This window comes from Netta rufina, assembly GCF_964035555.1.
Source record: "Netta rufina genome assembly, chromosome: 3".
NCBI lineage: Eukaryota > Metazoa > Chordata > Aves > Anseriformes > Anatidae > Netta > Netta rufina.
In genome coordinates, this window is record NC_140125.1 from 106,719,951 (window position 1) to 106,736,221 (window position 16,271).

General features: G+C 37.4%; 1 protein-coding gene across 1 annotated transcript in view; it reads left to right on the forward strand.

The window, feature by feature from the left end:
* Nucleotides 1–205: 205 nt before the first annotated feature.
* Nucleotides 206–16,271, forward strand: part of GREB1 (growth regulating estrogen receptor binding 1) — a gene marked incomplete at both ends in the record, with an annotated part of 57,488 nt that continues 41,422 nt past the window's right edge. The window contains 5 exons of the mRNA XM_084283983.1: nt 206–362; nt 7,106–7,225; nt 7,980–8,156; nt 15,020–15,202; nt 15,503–15,646. Of these exons, the coding sequence (XP_084140109.1) occupies nt 206–362; nt 7,106–7,225; nt 7,980–8,156; nt 15,020–15,202; nt 15,503–15,646 (781 nt within the window). The remainder of the gene's footprint in view (nt 363–7,105; nt 7,226–7,979; nt 8,157–15,019; nt 15,203–15,502; nt 15,647–16,271) is intronic.

Sequence of the window (16,271 nt, forward strand, 5' to 3'; positions counted from 1 at the left end):
TCAGCACAGTGACTGCGGCAGTCAATGTTCTTTTCCTTTGCCTTTCTTTGTGGGCAGTGAAGCTTCTCTCTTTCATGAGAAATGGTGTAGCCTGACATCAACGTGCAGTGATTGAGTTTTGAGTACTAAAATTGAAATCTTTTTTTGTTTGTTTGTTTGTTTGTGTGTTTTTGTTGTGTTTTTCCTTGTCTTTTTGTTTGAGAAGATGGGAAATTCTTATGCTGGTCAGCTCAAGACAACAAGGTTTGAAGAAGTGTTGCATAATTCTATCGAGGCCTCTCTGCGCTCAAATAACTTAGTTCCCAGACCAATCTTTTCTCAGTTGTATTTGGAAGCAGAACAGCAACTGTCATCACTGGAAGGTAGGAATTTATGTTTTTGCTCAAAGACAATTCTGCTGTTTGCTCTCCCAACGGTCAGCACAAACATTTTAAATTAGAATACAGAAAAACAAAAGCATTGAAAGTTTTTGTTTGGATATTTTATGATCTAAAAATGTATATAAATGTGTGTATTAGAATTTGATTAAGATATTAAATGCATTGTCTTTTATTTTGACAAAATTACGTCATCTGCTTCCTGAGATTTACTGTGAATTTTTCCTTTAAGTCTTTGGAGAAATCTTTGGAAATTTGGAACATAGATCTGTTATCCTATAATTTATCATACACTACTGAAAATTATACAGTAAATAATGGTAAATATGTGACAGATTTATAAATGAGATATAGTAAGAGTATTAAGTATATTAATTTTCATTAATAAATACAGCAGAAGTAAATATAACAGAATTATTTTAGTTGGTTATAAAGAAGGTTAATGATTACTTTGGGCATGATTTTTTTTAGTCATTCTGTTGCTGTAAAGGTACAAACCTTTAGGATATGTTAGCTCCAGTTATTATATATGGGACTTTTTGTGTGTTTTTATAGATGTCTTTTTTCTGATTTTGCTTTGTTCAGTCTTTTTTTCTTTGACATAGTATGATTTAGACAAACTGTGTAGCTCTGGCAAGCAAACTCATTGGTACTTTGGTGTCCTCTAATATGTGTAGTCTAGAGGTGTGCAGTGAGTTTACTGGTGTGTGCAAAACTCTGGCATGCTTGTGCAAGGTTATGTTTAATAATTGTATTATTTATCCTTTTCTGTCATCAGGGTGGTGTTTCATTTCTTTTGACCAGGTCTACTTATGCTGTCATAACTCACAAAAGATAGCTTAGAAACATACGTAATGCAGAACCCATAATGATTAACAATCCACACTAACAGAAAACAAAACAAACAAAAATAAATGGTAATTGAAAAAAAAATACTTCGCACGTATTAAACCCTTTACTGTTACCTCATTGTAACTGCTGAGAAAATATTCCTTAAAGAAATAACTCTGCTCACCACTCACACATGATTAAACATTTTTTTGTTTTTGTTTTTCCCCCTAGCGTAGGACATACACCTGATATACATTCATTGTTTAAATATTTATAATGCTTTTTCATTACACAAAGTGATCCTTCTATCAAATCCTTCTAAGAAAATTTCATAAACCTTTCCATGGCAACCAACTGTGATGTCACAAAATGGATTTTGACATCAGTTGCGAACGCTGCTACAGGAGCAGACGCATTGTTCAGGAACAAAAGTGCAATTTCACACTTCTGTAACTCCTTTCTTTCAGACAACTTTTTAGATCACGAGGGGCTGATTCTGTTTTCTTTGCAGTTAATGGCAACAGAATTGAACTGTAATTAATTAAAAGTCCCACAACAGCTTGATGGAGAACATTTATTTCATAGAAGTTTCAGACAAAGGGAACTGTGAATGGGACTCTGAAGGGACCTGAAATAGAGTTTATCCAAGGTTGTTCCTCAGGTGGAAGAGGTCTGCAATGTGGCATCCTGTACTCTAGCCTCACAATAAATAGAAATTTCCAGTTCTTCCAATTTATGAATCCTTGTACTCAGAGGAACAGGAAGCATCTAAAGCAGAGATCTATCCTTATGCATAAGCTCTTGTTCTCCCCTCTTGTTATTTTTCTTTACTCCAGCCTTCTGACATAGAATCATAGAATGGTTTGGGTTGGAAAGGACCAAAGATCATCAAGTTCCAACCCCCTGCCGTGGGCAGGGACACTTCCCACCAAACCAGGTTGCCCAAAGCCCCATCCAACCTGGCTTGAACACTTCCAGGGGTGGGGCATCCACATCTTCTCTGGGCAACCTGTGCCAGTGTAGTGGGTATACGTGGCAAGGTTTTGGTAGCAGGGAGCCATAGGGGTGGTTTCTGTGAGAAAGATCGAGAAGCTGCCCCATGTTTGGGAAGGGCCCCATTGTTTTCCAGAGCTGAGCCAATAAGCGATGTTGTTTTGCGCCTCTGTGAGAGCATATTTAAGACAGGGAAAAAAACGCTGCGCCACACAGCAGCTGGGAGAGTGAAGGGAGTGAGGAACGGCACCAAGGTCAGTGCAGAAGGAGGGGGAGAGGTGCTCCAGGCGCCGGAGCAGAAGTCCCCTGCAGCCAGTGGTGAGGACCATGGTGAAGCAGGATGTCCCCCTGCAGCCCATGGAGTACCACGGTGGAGCAGGGTTCCACGCTGCAGCCCGTGGAAGAGACCACAGTGGAGCAGGTGGCCCTGCACCGACGGAGGCTGCCGCCTGTGGAAGACCCCTGCCGGAGCAGATTCCGGGCCAGACCTGTAGCCCGTGGAGAGGAGCCCATGCAGGAGCAGGTGACCTGGCAGGAGCTGCTGCCCGTAGGGGAGCCAGGTTGGAGCAGTTTTCTCCTGAGGGATGGACCCCGTGGTACGGACCCATATCTGGAGCAGTTCTGGAAGAGCTGCTGCCTGTTGGAAGCCCACGCCGGATCAGTTCATCAAGGACTGCATCCCGTGGGTGGGACCCCGCAGCACAGGGGACGAGAGTGACCGAGAAGGAGTGGCAGAGAAGAAGTGCTGTAGACTGACCATAACCCCCATTCCCCCGTTCCCCTGCGCCGCTCGGGGGGAGGAGGTGGAAGAGGGTGGATGGGGGGGAAGGTGCTTTTGGTTTGCTTTTTCCTTTCTTTTCTCACTTCTCTCGCTTGTTAGTAATAGGCAATAAATCTTACTATCTCCTTATGCCGAGTCTGTTTTGCCCGTTACAATAATTATTGCGTGATTTTCTCATCCTTATCTCAACCCTTGAGCCCCTTTTCACATATTTTCTCCCCATTCCTCTTTGAGGAGGGGGAGTTAGAGAGCGGCTGTGGTGGAGCTCGGCTGCCCACTTGAGCGGAACCACGAGAGCCAGTGCCTCACCACCCTCAGAGTAAATTTCTTCCTTGTATCTAGCATAAACCTACCCTCTTTTAGTTTAAAGCCATTACCCCTTGTCCGATCACTATGCCCCCCTGACATAGAGACCCTCCCCAGCTTTCCTGCAGGTACCCTTTAGGTACTGGAAGGCTGCTGTAAGGTCTCCCCAGAACCTTTTCTTCTCTAGGCTGAACAACCCCAGCTGCCTCAGTCTCTCTTCATAGGAGAGGTACTCCAGCACCCTGATTGTGGCTCTCCTCTGGACTCATTCTAATATGCCCATGTCCTTCTTGTGCTGGGAGCCCAAGAGCTGAATGCAGGGCTCCAGGTGGGGTCTCATGAGAGAGGGGGGGAATCACCTCCTTGCCCTGCTGGCCATGCTTCTTTTGATGCAGCCCAGGATACAGCTGGCTTTTTGGGCTGCAAGTGCACACTGCTAGCTCATGTTGAGCTTCTTATCAACCAGCACCCTCAGGTTCTTCTCTTCAGGGCTGCCATCAATCTATTCTCCACCCAGCCTGTACTTGTGCTTGAGATTGCCGCAACCCATATGCAGGACCTTGCACTTGGCCATGTTGAACTTCATGAAGTTCGCACAGGCCCTCTCATGCCTGTCCAGGTCCCTCTGGATGTCATCGCTCCAGCATGTTGACCACACCACATAGCTTGGTGTCACTGGCAAACTTACTAAGAGTGCACTCCATCCCAGTCTCCATGTTACCAAGAGAGATGTTAAACAGTGCCTGTCCCAATACTGACCCCTGAGAAAAGCCACTTGTTACTGATCTCTACCTGGGCAGAAGAAATTTTCCATATGATTTTATTTTATTTTTTAAATTAAGGTACATCAACTGTATAAGCATAAAGATCTAATCAATTTTCATGAGAACTGAGAAGAATTCTTTAAAGAAACTAAGAAGAATAAAGAAAACAATTGTGTTTATGGTATCTATTAATAAATCTAAATTCAATAAAATATGGACATAATCTTCACCAAAAAAATGTTGGTTAATGGAGTTATAACAAGTTAGATCAGCTGACTGCTTCATTCTGTAACATACAACAGAAGAACAATGGTTGTGACTCTACTTCTGCTATCATATTATCTCTGGTTTTGAGTGCTTGATTGTGTTCTTTAAGAATTGTTTAAAAAAAGAAGACATGGAGCAGAAATAAAAATAGAGAGGTCCTTGGAGGGATATTGTTTTAACAGGGAAGCAGAAGCTGTAGATCTTTTTTTAAAACAAGCAGCAGAAATCTTAATGATGCTCAATACAGGTGACAGCACTTCATTCTTGTATATTAATAATACATACATACTCTTGTATTCTTTTCATTGTTGTCTTTTGAAAGTGCTGCAGCTCTCCTCTTCCTCGGTTTCCACTTCTATTTTTTATTTTTTTTAAGTGAAATTACCTGTTATGGCTGAGGAAACCTAACAGCTTATCAGTGGCCAAAGGGGGAAGTCCCACATCCTGCTTCCTCCATTTTTCCTAGCAATTTTCTGCCTTTCCAACAGCTTTGGCATTTCTTGGATCTTGCACTGATACATAAATACGTAATACATTAACCTGGTAAAAAAATAAAAATAAAATGAAAAGTTCATTTTTGTTTGACTGGTTAGCTTTCTGGGCTAGCAAGCTGGGATGGCTCCTCATGGGCTCCAGTGTCAGTGCTGATACAAAGAGGAAAGAAGGATCTTCATGGCCAGGAGTGCAGGAAAAGAGAGGAGAACCAGATTCACCCCTTTTTCATAGCATCTAGATGTTAGTCAAGGTTAAGTCATAACACATTACTTATCCCTGTTTTAAATAGCAAAGATGGAGAGCTTCGCTTTTCTCTTTGTCCACTTTCAGCATTTTTATCTTTGGACTCCGCCCTTAAACAGTAGTGTTTAACATTCTGTCCTTATCTGTGCACACCAGCACTCAAGCTTGATGTTTAGATATTTAAAAGTAAACATACCTTTCAAATCCTCTTCTAGATTGGGATTTAAGTCTTAGTAACCTTTAAAGACAAACTTTCAAACCCGGATTTACTTTCTAAAAGCATCCTTTCTAATTCTGATTTATTCTGTAGTATTTGTTTAGCCAGTTCTACAATCCTTTCTCTATAGAAGAAAACAAAAACAACAACAACAAAAAAACATTCTGAGGAGTGTCATAGGAAAAAAAATCCTTGAATATTCTGTGGGATTCTGAGTGCCTGATCCAAAAAGTCAGTTGAAGCACAGAGAATGTGTCCAGTTGGCATTGAGCTCTGGAGGATGACAGCGAGCTTTGGTGTTGGTCTGTTTAAAGACTAAAAACTGCATCAGCAGAAGATTTTAGGACCCTAATTGCTATTCTACCTGCTAAAGTCCAGCTAGCATATCCAGCTTCTGTCTGATCCTCAAATAAAATATCAGCAGCCCTTCACCGCCAAATTTTGCCAGTGAAATCTCTTTGTATTGCAGGCAGGTCTCTATATAAGCCACGAAGCTGTACGACAAGACGTAAGCCCCAATGGATTCATCTAGTACTTTTTTCCTACCTTTGTCTTACGTAAGGCTGGATCCAGTCTGACATTTTCCGAAGTCCTGTCCACAGAAACGTTCTCCCCATTGACGATTTAGTTGTACTCCTCTGCTTGCCACCTTTTCCCCATTTGCTATGAGTGTGTCCTAGTCACAAGAGAGGATGGAGTCATTGTTCAGTGTGTTTTGCTGGAGGTGTTGCATTATGCATGGAAAATGATTGTCCCACAGATAGAGAGAGGGAGAGAAGCAGTCTCTAGCTGGAAGGCTGAAAAATACATTAAGATTATGCAGGTGAATTCTCTTAACAAGAAAGCTATCAGGTAAAATTGCTGACTTATGTAACCAGGACACCAGAAAAGTGGTTCACAGCAGAGAATCTGGATAGAAAACACCTAAATGCCCCTTAAAAAGAATCCCAAATGATTCATTCTTTTCTTTAGCATTCAGTATGGAACACCTAGAATAGTGCAGTCCATGCACAGACCTCTGTGTATAGTCTTCCTAGACATCTGCCTTTCCTTGACGTTGTACAAGGGGCGACAGTGCTTTACTCAGAGCTCTGGATTCTGGCAGGAGACAGACTGCCTGAGAATTAGGTATTATCTTGATATCATCTGTGGTGAACCTACTTTTAGGCAGGAACTGTTTCTTCATCAAGGACACGGTCATCAAGGACATGGTCAGTACCTCGTTAATAAAATCTGTACTTGGACTGTTGCCAGGATGTTCAAAAGTGCTAAGAAGTAATGAATTTGGGTTTATATTGGCTGTTAATGTTATAAACAAAGGATACAGTTACAGTGTTTTGATCAACAAGAGTTCAAGCACCAGGAATTAGAACTCCAAGAATCATTAGGTTAGCTTAAAAATGAAGAAGTTAATATAAATAAATAAATAAATAAAAGCCACCTTCATGTTGTCCCTTGTTTATTTATTTATTTATTTATTTTTGTCCCTAGTTTTATTTTTACTTAGCTGCACTGGTGTTGTGTTATTTATTTATTTATTTTTTACAAGGGCTAAAAGCCTTTTTTCTTTTTTTTCTTTTTTTCTTTCTATCTTTTTTTTAAATTATTTTTTATTAAAGTTTTTCTATTGTAAGCATAAGAATAAGACTGCAAGTTGGAGCTTTAAGAAAACAACAAATATCTTAAGAGTTGGCAACGGTGAAGTCATTGTCAAAAGGAGAGAATCTAATTTTCTCTAACACTTTTCTGTAACTGGGTCACCTTGTTCATTCACTGGTTTGTTGCCAGCATTTTCTGTTTTCTAAGTCATATATGCTATTATAATTTGTAGCAGGCAGCAGAGTAGATAATGAGGAAGAGGAAGAAGAGGAGGAGGAAGAAGGCTCAGAATCAAGTAGTCCTGTTTCTTACCAGATGAAGCCTCCTCCAGAAGGATGTTGCACTACTGATGGTAAGAAATACACTAAACACACACTATCTGGGCATTTTTGCCGTATTGAAAAGGATAGGACTGGGACTCTTTCCCCTGTAACTCATTATAATGAGATAATTTATATGGTGTAGAAATCAAAAAAATGTTAGTATTCATTATCTGCTAGACAAATCTATATTATTCTTGATTGCTTTTACACTTTCGTAAGTGTGTCAGATAAGCATTTGTGTTAAAATACTTGGCACAAGGATAGAATTTCTGCTCTGTTAGGCAAGGTTCGGTTTGCTGGCATGACATTTGCTAAAATAAGTGTGGCAATTTTTAAGCTTTATCATCACTTTTTACTACTTAAAATGTACCTTGTGCAATGTTGCTGTAATTTTTTTTTTCCTGAAAGCTATTGAATTTCTCTAGATATAAAGAACTATTATCTGCATTTTTGAATGGATGACCAAAGTTATGATGATATTAGTAAGTAGTCCCATAAATATGATGTGCAACATCATAATGAAAATGTTGATTTTCAGATTTGTCTTTTTTTTTTTTTTTTTTAATTGTACTCATAGGATTTGTTTATGGCTGACCAAAAAGGCAGAGAAGAAAACTGTCTTTTAGTTTGCCCTTCACCTCAGAGGATAGAACTCTGCTTTTCATTAAAAAATTAAAATGATGTCAGAAGCTCTTTAACAAAGAAAATTGTGTGTATTAAATAAAAAATAATAATCTTGTCAATTTAAAATACACTGAATTGTTTTTTATTTTTTTTTTCTAGGTTTCTGCCAGGCCGGTAAAGATTTGAGACTGGTTTCAATTTCCAATGAACATATCGAGGTACCATCAGGGTTTTTACTTGTTGGTGCAAAGTCACCAAATTTACCTGATCACCTTTTAGTGTGTGCTGTGGATAAAAGATTCCTGCCAGATGACAATGGGCGCAATGCCCTGTTGGGTAAGTGTCTGTGGTTGGAGTAAGTGGATGTTTCTGTGGTCTACAATTAATTGGTAGTCTTTTTTTGTAGAGTGAGTTCAGCAGGTCTTATTTCTGTTCCATTTGTATAGTAATTCTCGGTGGTGATGCTCAACAAGATAACAACTCAGAGCTGGCTATGCTTGCTCTATTTAGAAAGATACAGAGGAAGCCAGTTCATTAGAAATGCTTCATCGCCTTCTATCTGTTAGTCCAAGAATTAAGTCATAGTCTAGGCAGTTTATGTCCTAGTTGCTGAAACTACACATCTGGTCACTGGACTAGTTGATTTTAGCTTTCCAAATACTAACATACTTGGGCAGGCTGTAGGTCTGTCAAAGTAAACCTTTTTGGCTACTGTATACATGTGAACAGTTTGACAATAGTTTGTACTATAAAAAATTAAGATGATTTCCATTCATCATTTTAGGGTAGGGGTCATATTCTCCATTGCATATAAATAATAGAATTTCTTCTGGGTCCTAACCCATGACTTTTAGTTATTATCACAATAAACATAAAAATGAATGGTTACAAGTTGAAAAATTTCCTTTATGTATAATCAAGTAATACTGCGGTTTTGAATTCGATGTTACAATACACAGTATTTTGAGAAAAGAAAAAAAAAAAAAAGTAGGATACTTACTAGTTTCTTGCCTTTCATCCATTTGTCTAACTTCTAACATAAACTAGGTCCTTCTACCTATTTTTGCTATAGCCCTTCTGATTGCTATTAACCTCATGCAAATCAACACAATTGGGATGATCCACAGTCATGTGAATAAGTGAACTAAATACTGATGTAATTAAAATGGAATAGTTTTTACATTGGGACAAATAGTATATAACCTGAGGGAGAACTCTTTTCTTCATCAGGCATTCTTGTTTTTTTAAGTATTATTTTTCTTAGTTAACCAAAAATGCCTCATCATTTATCTGTGTACCAGTCTGAGCTTTAAATAGCAAAAAGGAACCATTTGTCCTTGTTTCCTTTAACCATTTTCTCTCACAAACACTGAGGGATATGATGTGAACTCAATTGTTTTCTCAGTTTGAGCCACTCTTCAAGGCATTTGGGATGACAGCACAGTGTGAAGGTGGATAATGTAATTCTATGTACAGTGATTTCTTTCCTCATGTGATCTTGCAGAGTTGTGTTGGTCACAGTACATTTGAACAGTGATCGTAAAAGAATTAAGAGGATTATAAATCACCCATGTGTTGTCATTTTAAAGATAAAGACAGGAATGTTGTACCACTCAAGTCATTCAGTGTTAGCACTATTAACAGCTTAAGCTCCTTAGGCTGTTAGCAGGGAGGAAGTAGTGTATCTGTTAATTGCATGCTAAACAAGAACAGAAAAAGGCAACAGGAACATAACTGAGAGGTTTTTATATTACTTGCATCCTCAGCTTGCTTATTTAGTTTTAGTTTTCTGAAACCATTTATATGATTATTTTTGGCTGATTTACATTTAGACACCAGTGAATCATGATCTTTTGCAAAGCATTTTAGTAATAACTTTTCTGTATACTATAACAAGCTTAAATCTGTAAGAACCTGTAAGCTTTAAGATCCAAAGACCTGTAAGTTGGAAAAAAAAGTGTTTTCAGTCTCTATAATACGATGAAAAAACATGATGTATCTCATTGACATGAGTATAGCATACTGTTGCTACAATCGATTGTACTACCACATTGCTCCAGTAGATCTGGTAGAAATTATTGTTTGATTCTGATTTTCATACTCAAATGTCAAATCAGGGGAAGTAAAATTAGAAGCAGACATCAAGAGTCTCAGTTACAGACATGTAGTAAGCTAAAAGACAACTGTTTTAAACTCTCTGCCTATTAGGATAACACCTCTTTATTGTGCTAGTTTTAAGATGAAAACTTTTCATAGACTCCTACTATGAAGAGTGGAAACTCTTTTTATTATCTTTTATTATCTTTGTTTGAAAAGATAGGATAGAAGGCTTACTTTTGTATTCTGACTTTAGGCCATTCTGCCTTCAAATATCTTGGCCTTCCAGAAAGTGATCCCTGAAGCATGTCTGAATTTATAGGGAAATTTAAATTAATTTGTTTAGAATTGAAATGAGATGTCATTGTGAGTCAGAGTATGTCCAACTATGTCCTGTTCTTTTGCTAAGGCTTATTGGTGATTCTGGCATATCGCTTGTAACCCTTGAACCACATTCTTTCGTAATTTTTTCTCTTAATATACTGTGTTTCTGTAAGGCAGTTATTACTCAGTATTGTAGGCTTTGTTGTTGTATGTTGTTGTAGTTCATTTTTTTCTTCCCCAAAAGAATGTATTTGTAGGGAAAGGCACAAATGAAATAACCGATATTTTCCTGATTTCTCATGGTCCACCTGCATACATTTGTGAAGATGCCTGTGGAACGTACAAAAATTCCGAAAGAAAACAAAATGTATCAGTAGTTTCCTGACCAGCTTTTGACTTATGGTCTTGTTCCCATTAGGGGCTGTTAATATGACTGTGGGGCATGAGCCAATTTATTGATTATGCTAGTAAGTTGTCCCACCAATCAAGGCATTTGTGCTTATGATTTGAAAGTCGTTTTTGTTGGAGACTGAGGTTGTTTTGTTTCTTTGGTTTTACAGTTGATATACTATTCCACAGGGGAAAAAATAATAATAAAAAAAGTTTTCTGGAAAGGGCTATATTCTTCTTAAATAAAAAGTTGTCTACATTTGAGAAGACTGAGAACGTACTGTGCATGTTTCTATTAATCAAATTACACACCAAGTTTCACTACTCTGCAAAGCAAATTAAAGTTTTGCCTTTAGGAAGCTGTTTCTTGTTCTTTTGTAGCCTGAAGGAATGTGTAGATGGAGGAAGAACTTCTGTGATAGTGCAATATTTATTGTTTTCTAATAAAAGAAGCCAGTGCAGCAAATATGCACCACTCCCAAAGGTTTCTCTCTTTTGTTACCCCCCACCCCCTTCCAGTTCTCACTCATAAGGAGAGTCTCTCATGATGAACAAAGCAGCTATTCACCCACCATTTTCCTTCCGAAAAGACCAAACAGCTGCCCACTTTCCTAGCAGGGAATAAGAAATCTTTTTTTTTAGAGTGGGTCCCTGAGGTCAGAATGACAGAGGAAAAGATTAGTTTGCTTGCATTTGAAGCTGTGTGTAAGATGAAAACATTTCAGTATGAAATACTGTGGCACTTCTATTAAAATATACAATGTTCTATTCAGCTTTTGTAATAGTAATGAGTTTCTGTACCATGGAGCTTTCTAGCTTGACCATGTTCATTTCATTTATTTCTAAAACGTAGTACTTCAGTCTTCAAATTTAGTGGTACTCAATGGGAGGGAAAAATGTGGAGCATTGTCAATGTTTTTGTGCTTTTTGCTTGTGTTTAGAGGTGAAGAAATATTTTTGTTGAACAGTTGAAAAAACAATTTTTTGTGTTAAGCAAGTTGCCAACTTTTCACAAAAACATTAACATTACAGAAATGTTAACATTAATTACAACCCCATGATTCATTTAGAAGAGAAACAGGAAGAAAATTTTCAGTTGGACCAGGATGTGAAAGATTAGATTATGAAAAATTAGATGGATATCCTTCCACCTTGAATTCATCTGTTTACCCTTAGCACAAGCTCACTGTTAATCCAAAGGAACCATTGCCAAGTGATGAGGTAGGGCAGGCTTCATACCCTTCTAGTCCAAGGCCTCTACTGATCATGGTGTCCCTGCTGTGGAAGTGGTTTTTAAATTACGACTAATTGATCAATGTGATGTGGGCACATTCAAGCAAATACATATGATAAAATATCAGACACAAGCAAATACCTTCTGATTAAACAATCTTCAGAGGGTAACGGACTTAAGTCACTACTGAACTGAGCTGAATTTGAACTGGTGACCTAAAGGTGAAAGGCTTAGCCCCTAAACTCCAGGCATCGATTTCTAATTCTCTTGTGAAATCAATTGCATGACATAGATATATTGAGTTACCTTATGGCTGCCCTGACTCCCCTGACCTTTGTCCTTTCTATAATGTATGGAAGAATATTTAATGCAGCCTGTTTATGAAACAAGCTGTCCTCTCCATCAGCTGCTACCTCTGGTTATGGCATGTGAACAGGGCGCGCACAGAATGGGGGAGTCTCTCATGACAAATGCTGTGTTACTCAATCTGCTATGTAAGTGCTGTAAGCAAGGTTGGCAGTAGATGCTTTAGTCAGAAAGTTAGTCCTGAAAAGAGTAATGACTGGACATTATTGTATTGCATTGAAATTATAAAGTCATGCTATATCTGTGATGCCAAGGCTGAGCTGTGTTAGTAAGGCAATGACTGTCATCAGAGAAAGTATCAGTCAGAATGAATGGGATGAAAAACAGTGTTGGCAGGAGCTTACCAGAAAGGACTTAGTTCATCTCAGAGGAGCTGGGGAGGTTTGATGAGAAAGATGTTAGTTTGGTTTAAATGGAAAACAAACAAACAAATAAACAAAAACTCTTCTAAAATATTCTCCAAAGACTTTTCAAAACAAGACATAAGGTCAGTTGAATTCTTACTAGGCATCACCTCTATGCTATACTCGGTGAAAACTAATTTTCCAGTAGACCTGGTACAGTAGACTCTGCCCAGTAGAGTTTAAGATAGATGACAAAAGGTTGCTACAGGCAGAAGTTATAGTTTGTTAAATATGTCTTAGCTGATGATAATTTACAAGAGTTATCAATACTGGCTGATCTCATAAAGATTTTATGTCCACTGCCCAACTTTCTATTTGGCAAATATTTCCACTTTTGGCTTTGGCAAGTTGCTGGACACTCAGCAAAACAATGAAACAGGCATTTCTATTTTACTTTTGGAAATGGTCCCCTCATGCTTCTATTTGAAAACAAATAAAGGCTTGTAAGTGGCAACCTAACCAAAATTGCAACGTTGCTGGTCATGCTCAGTATGCCTCGAAGATCTACAGGAAGCTTTCATTTGCCAGCAGAAGCATTTTCAGTAGTTTCTTAATCTGCATAAAATACATACAAACTCTACAGCTTTTACCACATCCATTCTAGTTTTGTTTCCTTTTGTTGTTGCTTTTATTGAAGCAACTGAAGGTTCTGTGATGTTAGACAGATGCTTTTGTGTTGACTGATGCAACACAGAGGATTCTGCAGTCATGACTTGTCCTGATTTTATGATCCTACCTAGTAGCATCAGTGATATAATAGGCAGCTTTCAGTAGTTATTATCCACTTGTTCCCATAGATACCAGACCAATTGCCACATTAACTTAGATTTTTAATGAATTCTTCTGAGCCCTTTGAAAACTAATGAAAGTACTCTGGTTATAGAGCAAGCAACAGGTGTTTACAAAGCACTATGCTTGCATTTTAGTTCACTTTTCTTAAGAAGAAAAATAAATACTGACCATTAATTTGAAAACATAATTTGCCTGAAATGTAGTGGAAATTATCATTCTCATAAATGGCTCTTAATTTTATCTACCATATTATTTAGCCTGTACTGCAGTTACATTGTTTACTTCCAATGGTATTCTCCATCCTTTATGTTAAATTGATTTCCTTTATTTTATTTTTTCTATCTTTTGATTCACTGAACTCACCCTTTCAATTTCAATTTCCTTTGATAACATATCAAGATGTCCATTAGATGTGATTAAAATAAAAGAAACCTTCATGCTTCAGGGCGTATGTGGAGAATAGAGATAAATGTTCATGGGGAGCATTATCTTCTAATTGCACACTACAGGATTTCTTTGGAAGTTGTAAATATTTTCAGATAGTTTCATTGGTTTTATGCAGTACTATATTTCTTATGGCAATACTTTAGAAAATGGAAAACTAAAGTTCGGTAAGAAGAAAAGGGAGATGGTCTTAATCATCTGTTCAAGGAATGTTCTTTATTTATGGTGATAATGCCGTCACCATCATGAATTCCTCTTTGAGGCTCAAACTTTGTACCTCAGAATGAGAGGAAATGGCAGTATCCCTGGAAGTGCCCCATTAAGCCTGAGTACAATAAGCTCCTTTACGTGCAAGGACTGTGTCTCTGTCATGTTCTGTAAAGTTACAGACTTTTTTTTGTTGTTGTTCATAATCACAGGTAGCTTAAACTGTTATGAAGTGCTGACACAGTCCAGCCATATAATTTGAGATAGCTACTTTAAATCAATAGCTCTAGAAGGCATTAGTATTTTTCCTCTCTAAACAAGCATCTGTAGTAGAAACTTGGTACTTAAATATACTTATACCTAATCAAATATAATAGATTAAATATGTGTATTTAATAAAAAATACATATTTAATAATAAAAATACATATTATTAAATACATATTTAATAATAAAAAATACATATTTATAATATGTATTATAAATAAATTTCTTGAGACTTAATTGCATGCTTGCTATCAAAGAAAGTTAAAATATAAGTGAAATGCAGTGCTTTACATGTAGGAATTGTGATTTTCTTTTCAGGTGGGAGGAAATGGAGATATAGTTTATTTTATTTTTTCCCTCTCTCTCTCTTTTATTTATTTATTTATTTATCTATCTATCTATCTATTTATTTATTTATTTATTTTATTTATGGAGCCCTGTTTTTGCAATTTCCAATTTGGAAGCTGAAATGCAACACAGAGACCTTGGTATAGCTTTTTTTTTCTTTTTCTTTTTTTTTTTTTCTTTTTTTTTTTTTTTCTGGAGGATAATATTAATAAAAAGCTCAATCTATTAAAAAGAATACTCTTTTTCTCCAGAGAATAGTCATGTTTTGATGTTACTAATAGTGACAAACCTGTCTCATTGGATTGTATGTATTATTTATTTTATCAGGCTTCTCTGGCAATTGTGTTGGCTGTGGCAAGAAAGGTTTCTGCTACTTTACAGAATTCTCAAATCATATTAATCTTAAACTGACCACTCAGCCCAAGAAACAGAAACACTTAAAGTATTATCTGGTCAGGAATGCACAGGGAGCTCTGACCAAAGGATCTGTAATCTGCTGGAAAGGAGCAGGTAAGATAATGAAGCTGTCTTACTCGGGCTCTGGTTTTCATCATCCAAGCTTAGATATCACAGGGGCTGGCGTCTGTGTAAAACCTAAGATGGATCAGTTGAAAGAAAGGCTCCTTAAAGTGCAGCTGTAAAAAGCAATTGAGTACCCTAGTACAAGGATGGCATGTGTGATGCCATCAGTTCCTCCCGTTTAAGTGCTGTAGCCTTTGAGTAATTCATGTGTGAAATTATCAAATCAGATAGACAGAGAAAAGCGACTGTCACTGTTGTCAGTGGATAACAAGTTCCTTTTTTCTTCAGAGTTCAGAGGCCGACAGTCTTCTTCCAGCACCTGTTCGAGCACATTGTTCCAGCTGCCAGAAAGTTCGGGCCTCTCTGGAAGTATGTCAAGTGAGCCTCTCCCAGCAGCAAATCCAAATACTCCAGCTGGGATGCAACAAACAGGTAACGCTTAGAAGGAAAACTCTCTGGGTAACTGTAGTTTTACTAATTTTTATTATTTTACTGGGCTACGTAGTTTTACTATTCTGTGTGTGCATATCTGTCTTTATTTATATGAACAGAGGGACAAAGAAATAAGCACACTACCACATAAAATAAAGAAAATTGAATATGTATAAAGGTATCATTCACATTTTTTTTTAAAAAAGAATCATGCTGTCAAGGCTTCTTGCTGTCCATATTTTCCCCTTACGTTTAAGTATAAATGTTTAGCAAATAACAAAATAGCCAGGTGTTCTGAAGCTTGTTCATAACTAAAGCAAACCACATTTTTAAGAGCCTTTTTTTTTTTTTTTTTTAAATGGCAAAGATTAGGTATTTCTTGCAATAGGTGTTTTCTTGCTCCAGTCTATTTTATGTTATAATTAGAATTCCCTTTATTGCTGAGATTGTATGGATATTGGCTTAAAAGCTTCTGAGCCTTTTCTTCTGTGAAGAAAAGCAGCTTTAATATTAAAAGATAAAGTAATGATTAATATCTGTAACTTCTTTGTATTAACAATGCTTTCTGAAACATTTACTTTTCCAATAGCCTTACATAAATAAAAGGTGATGGATGGTAGAGGCT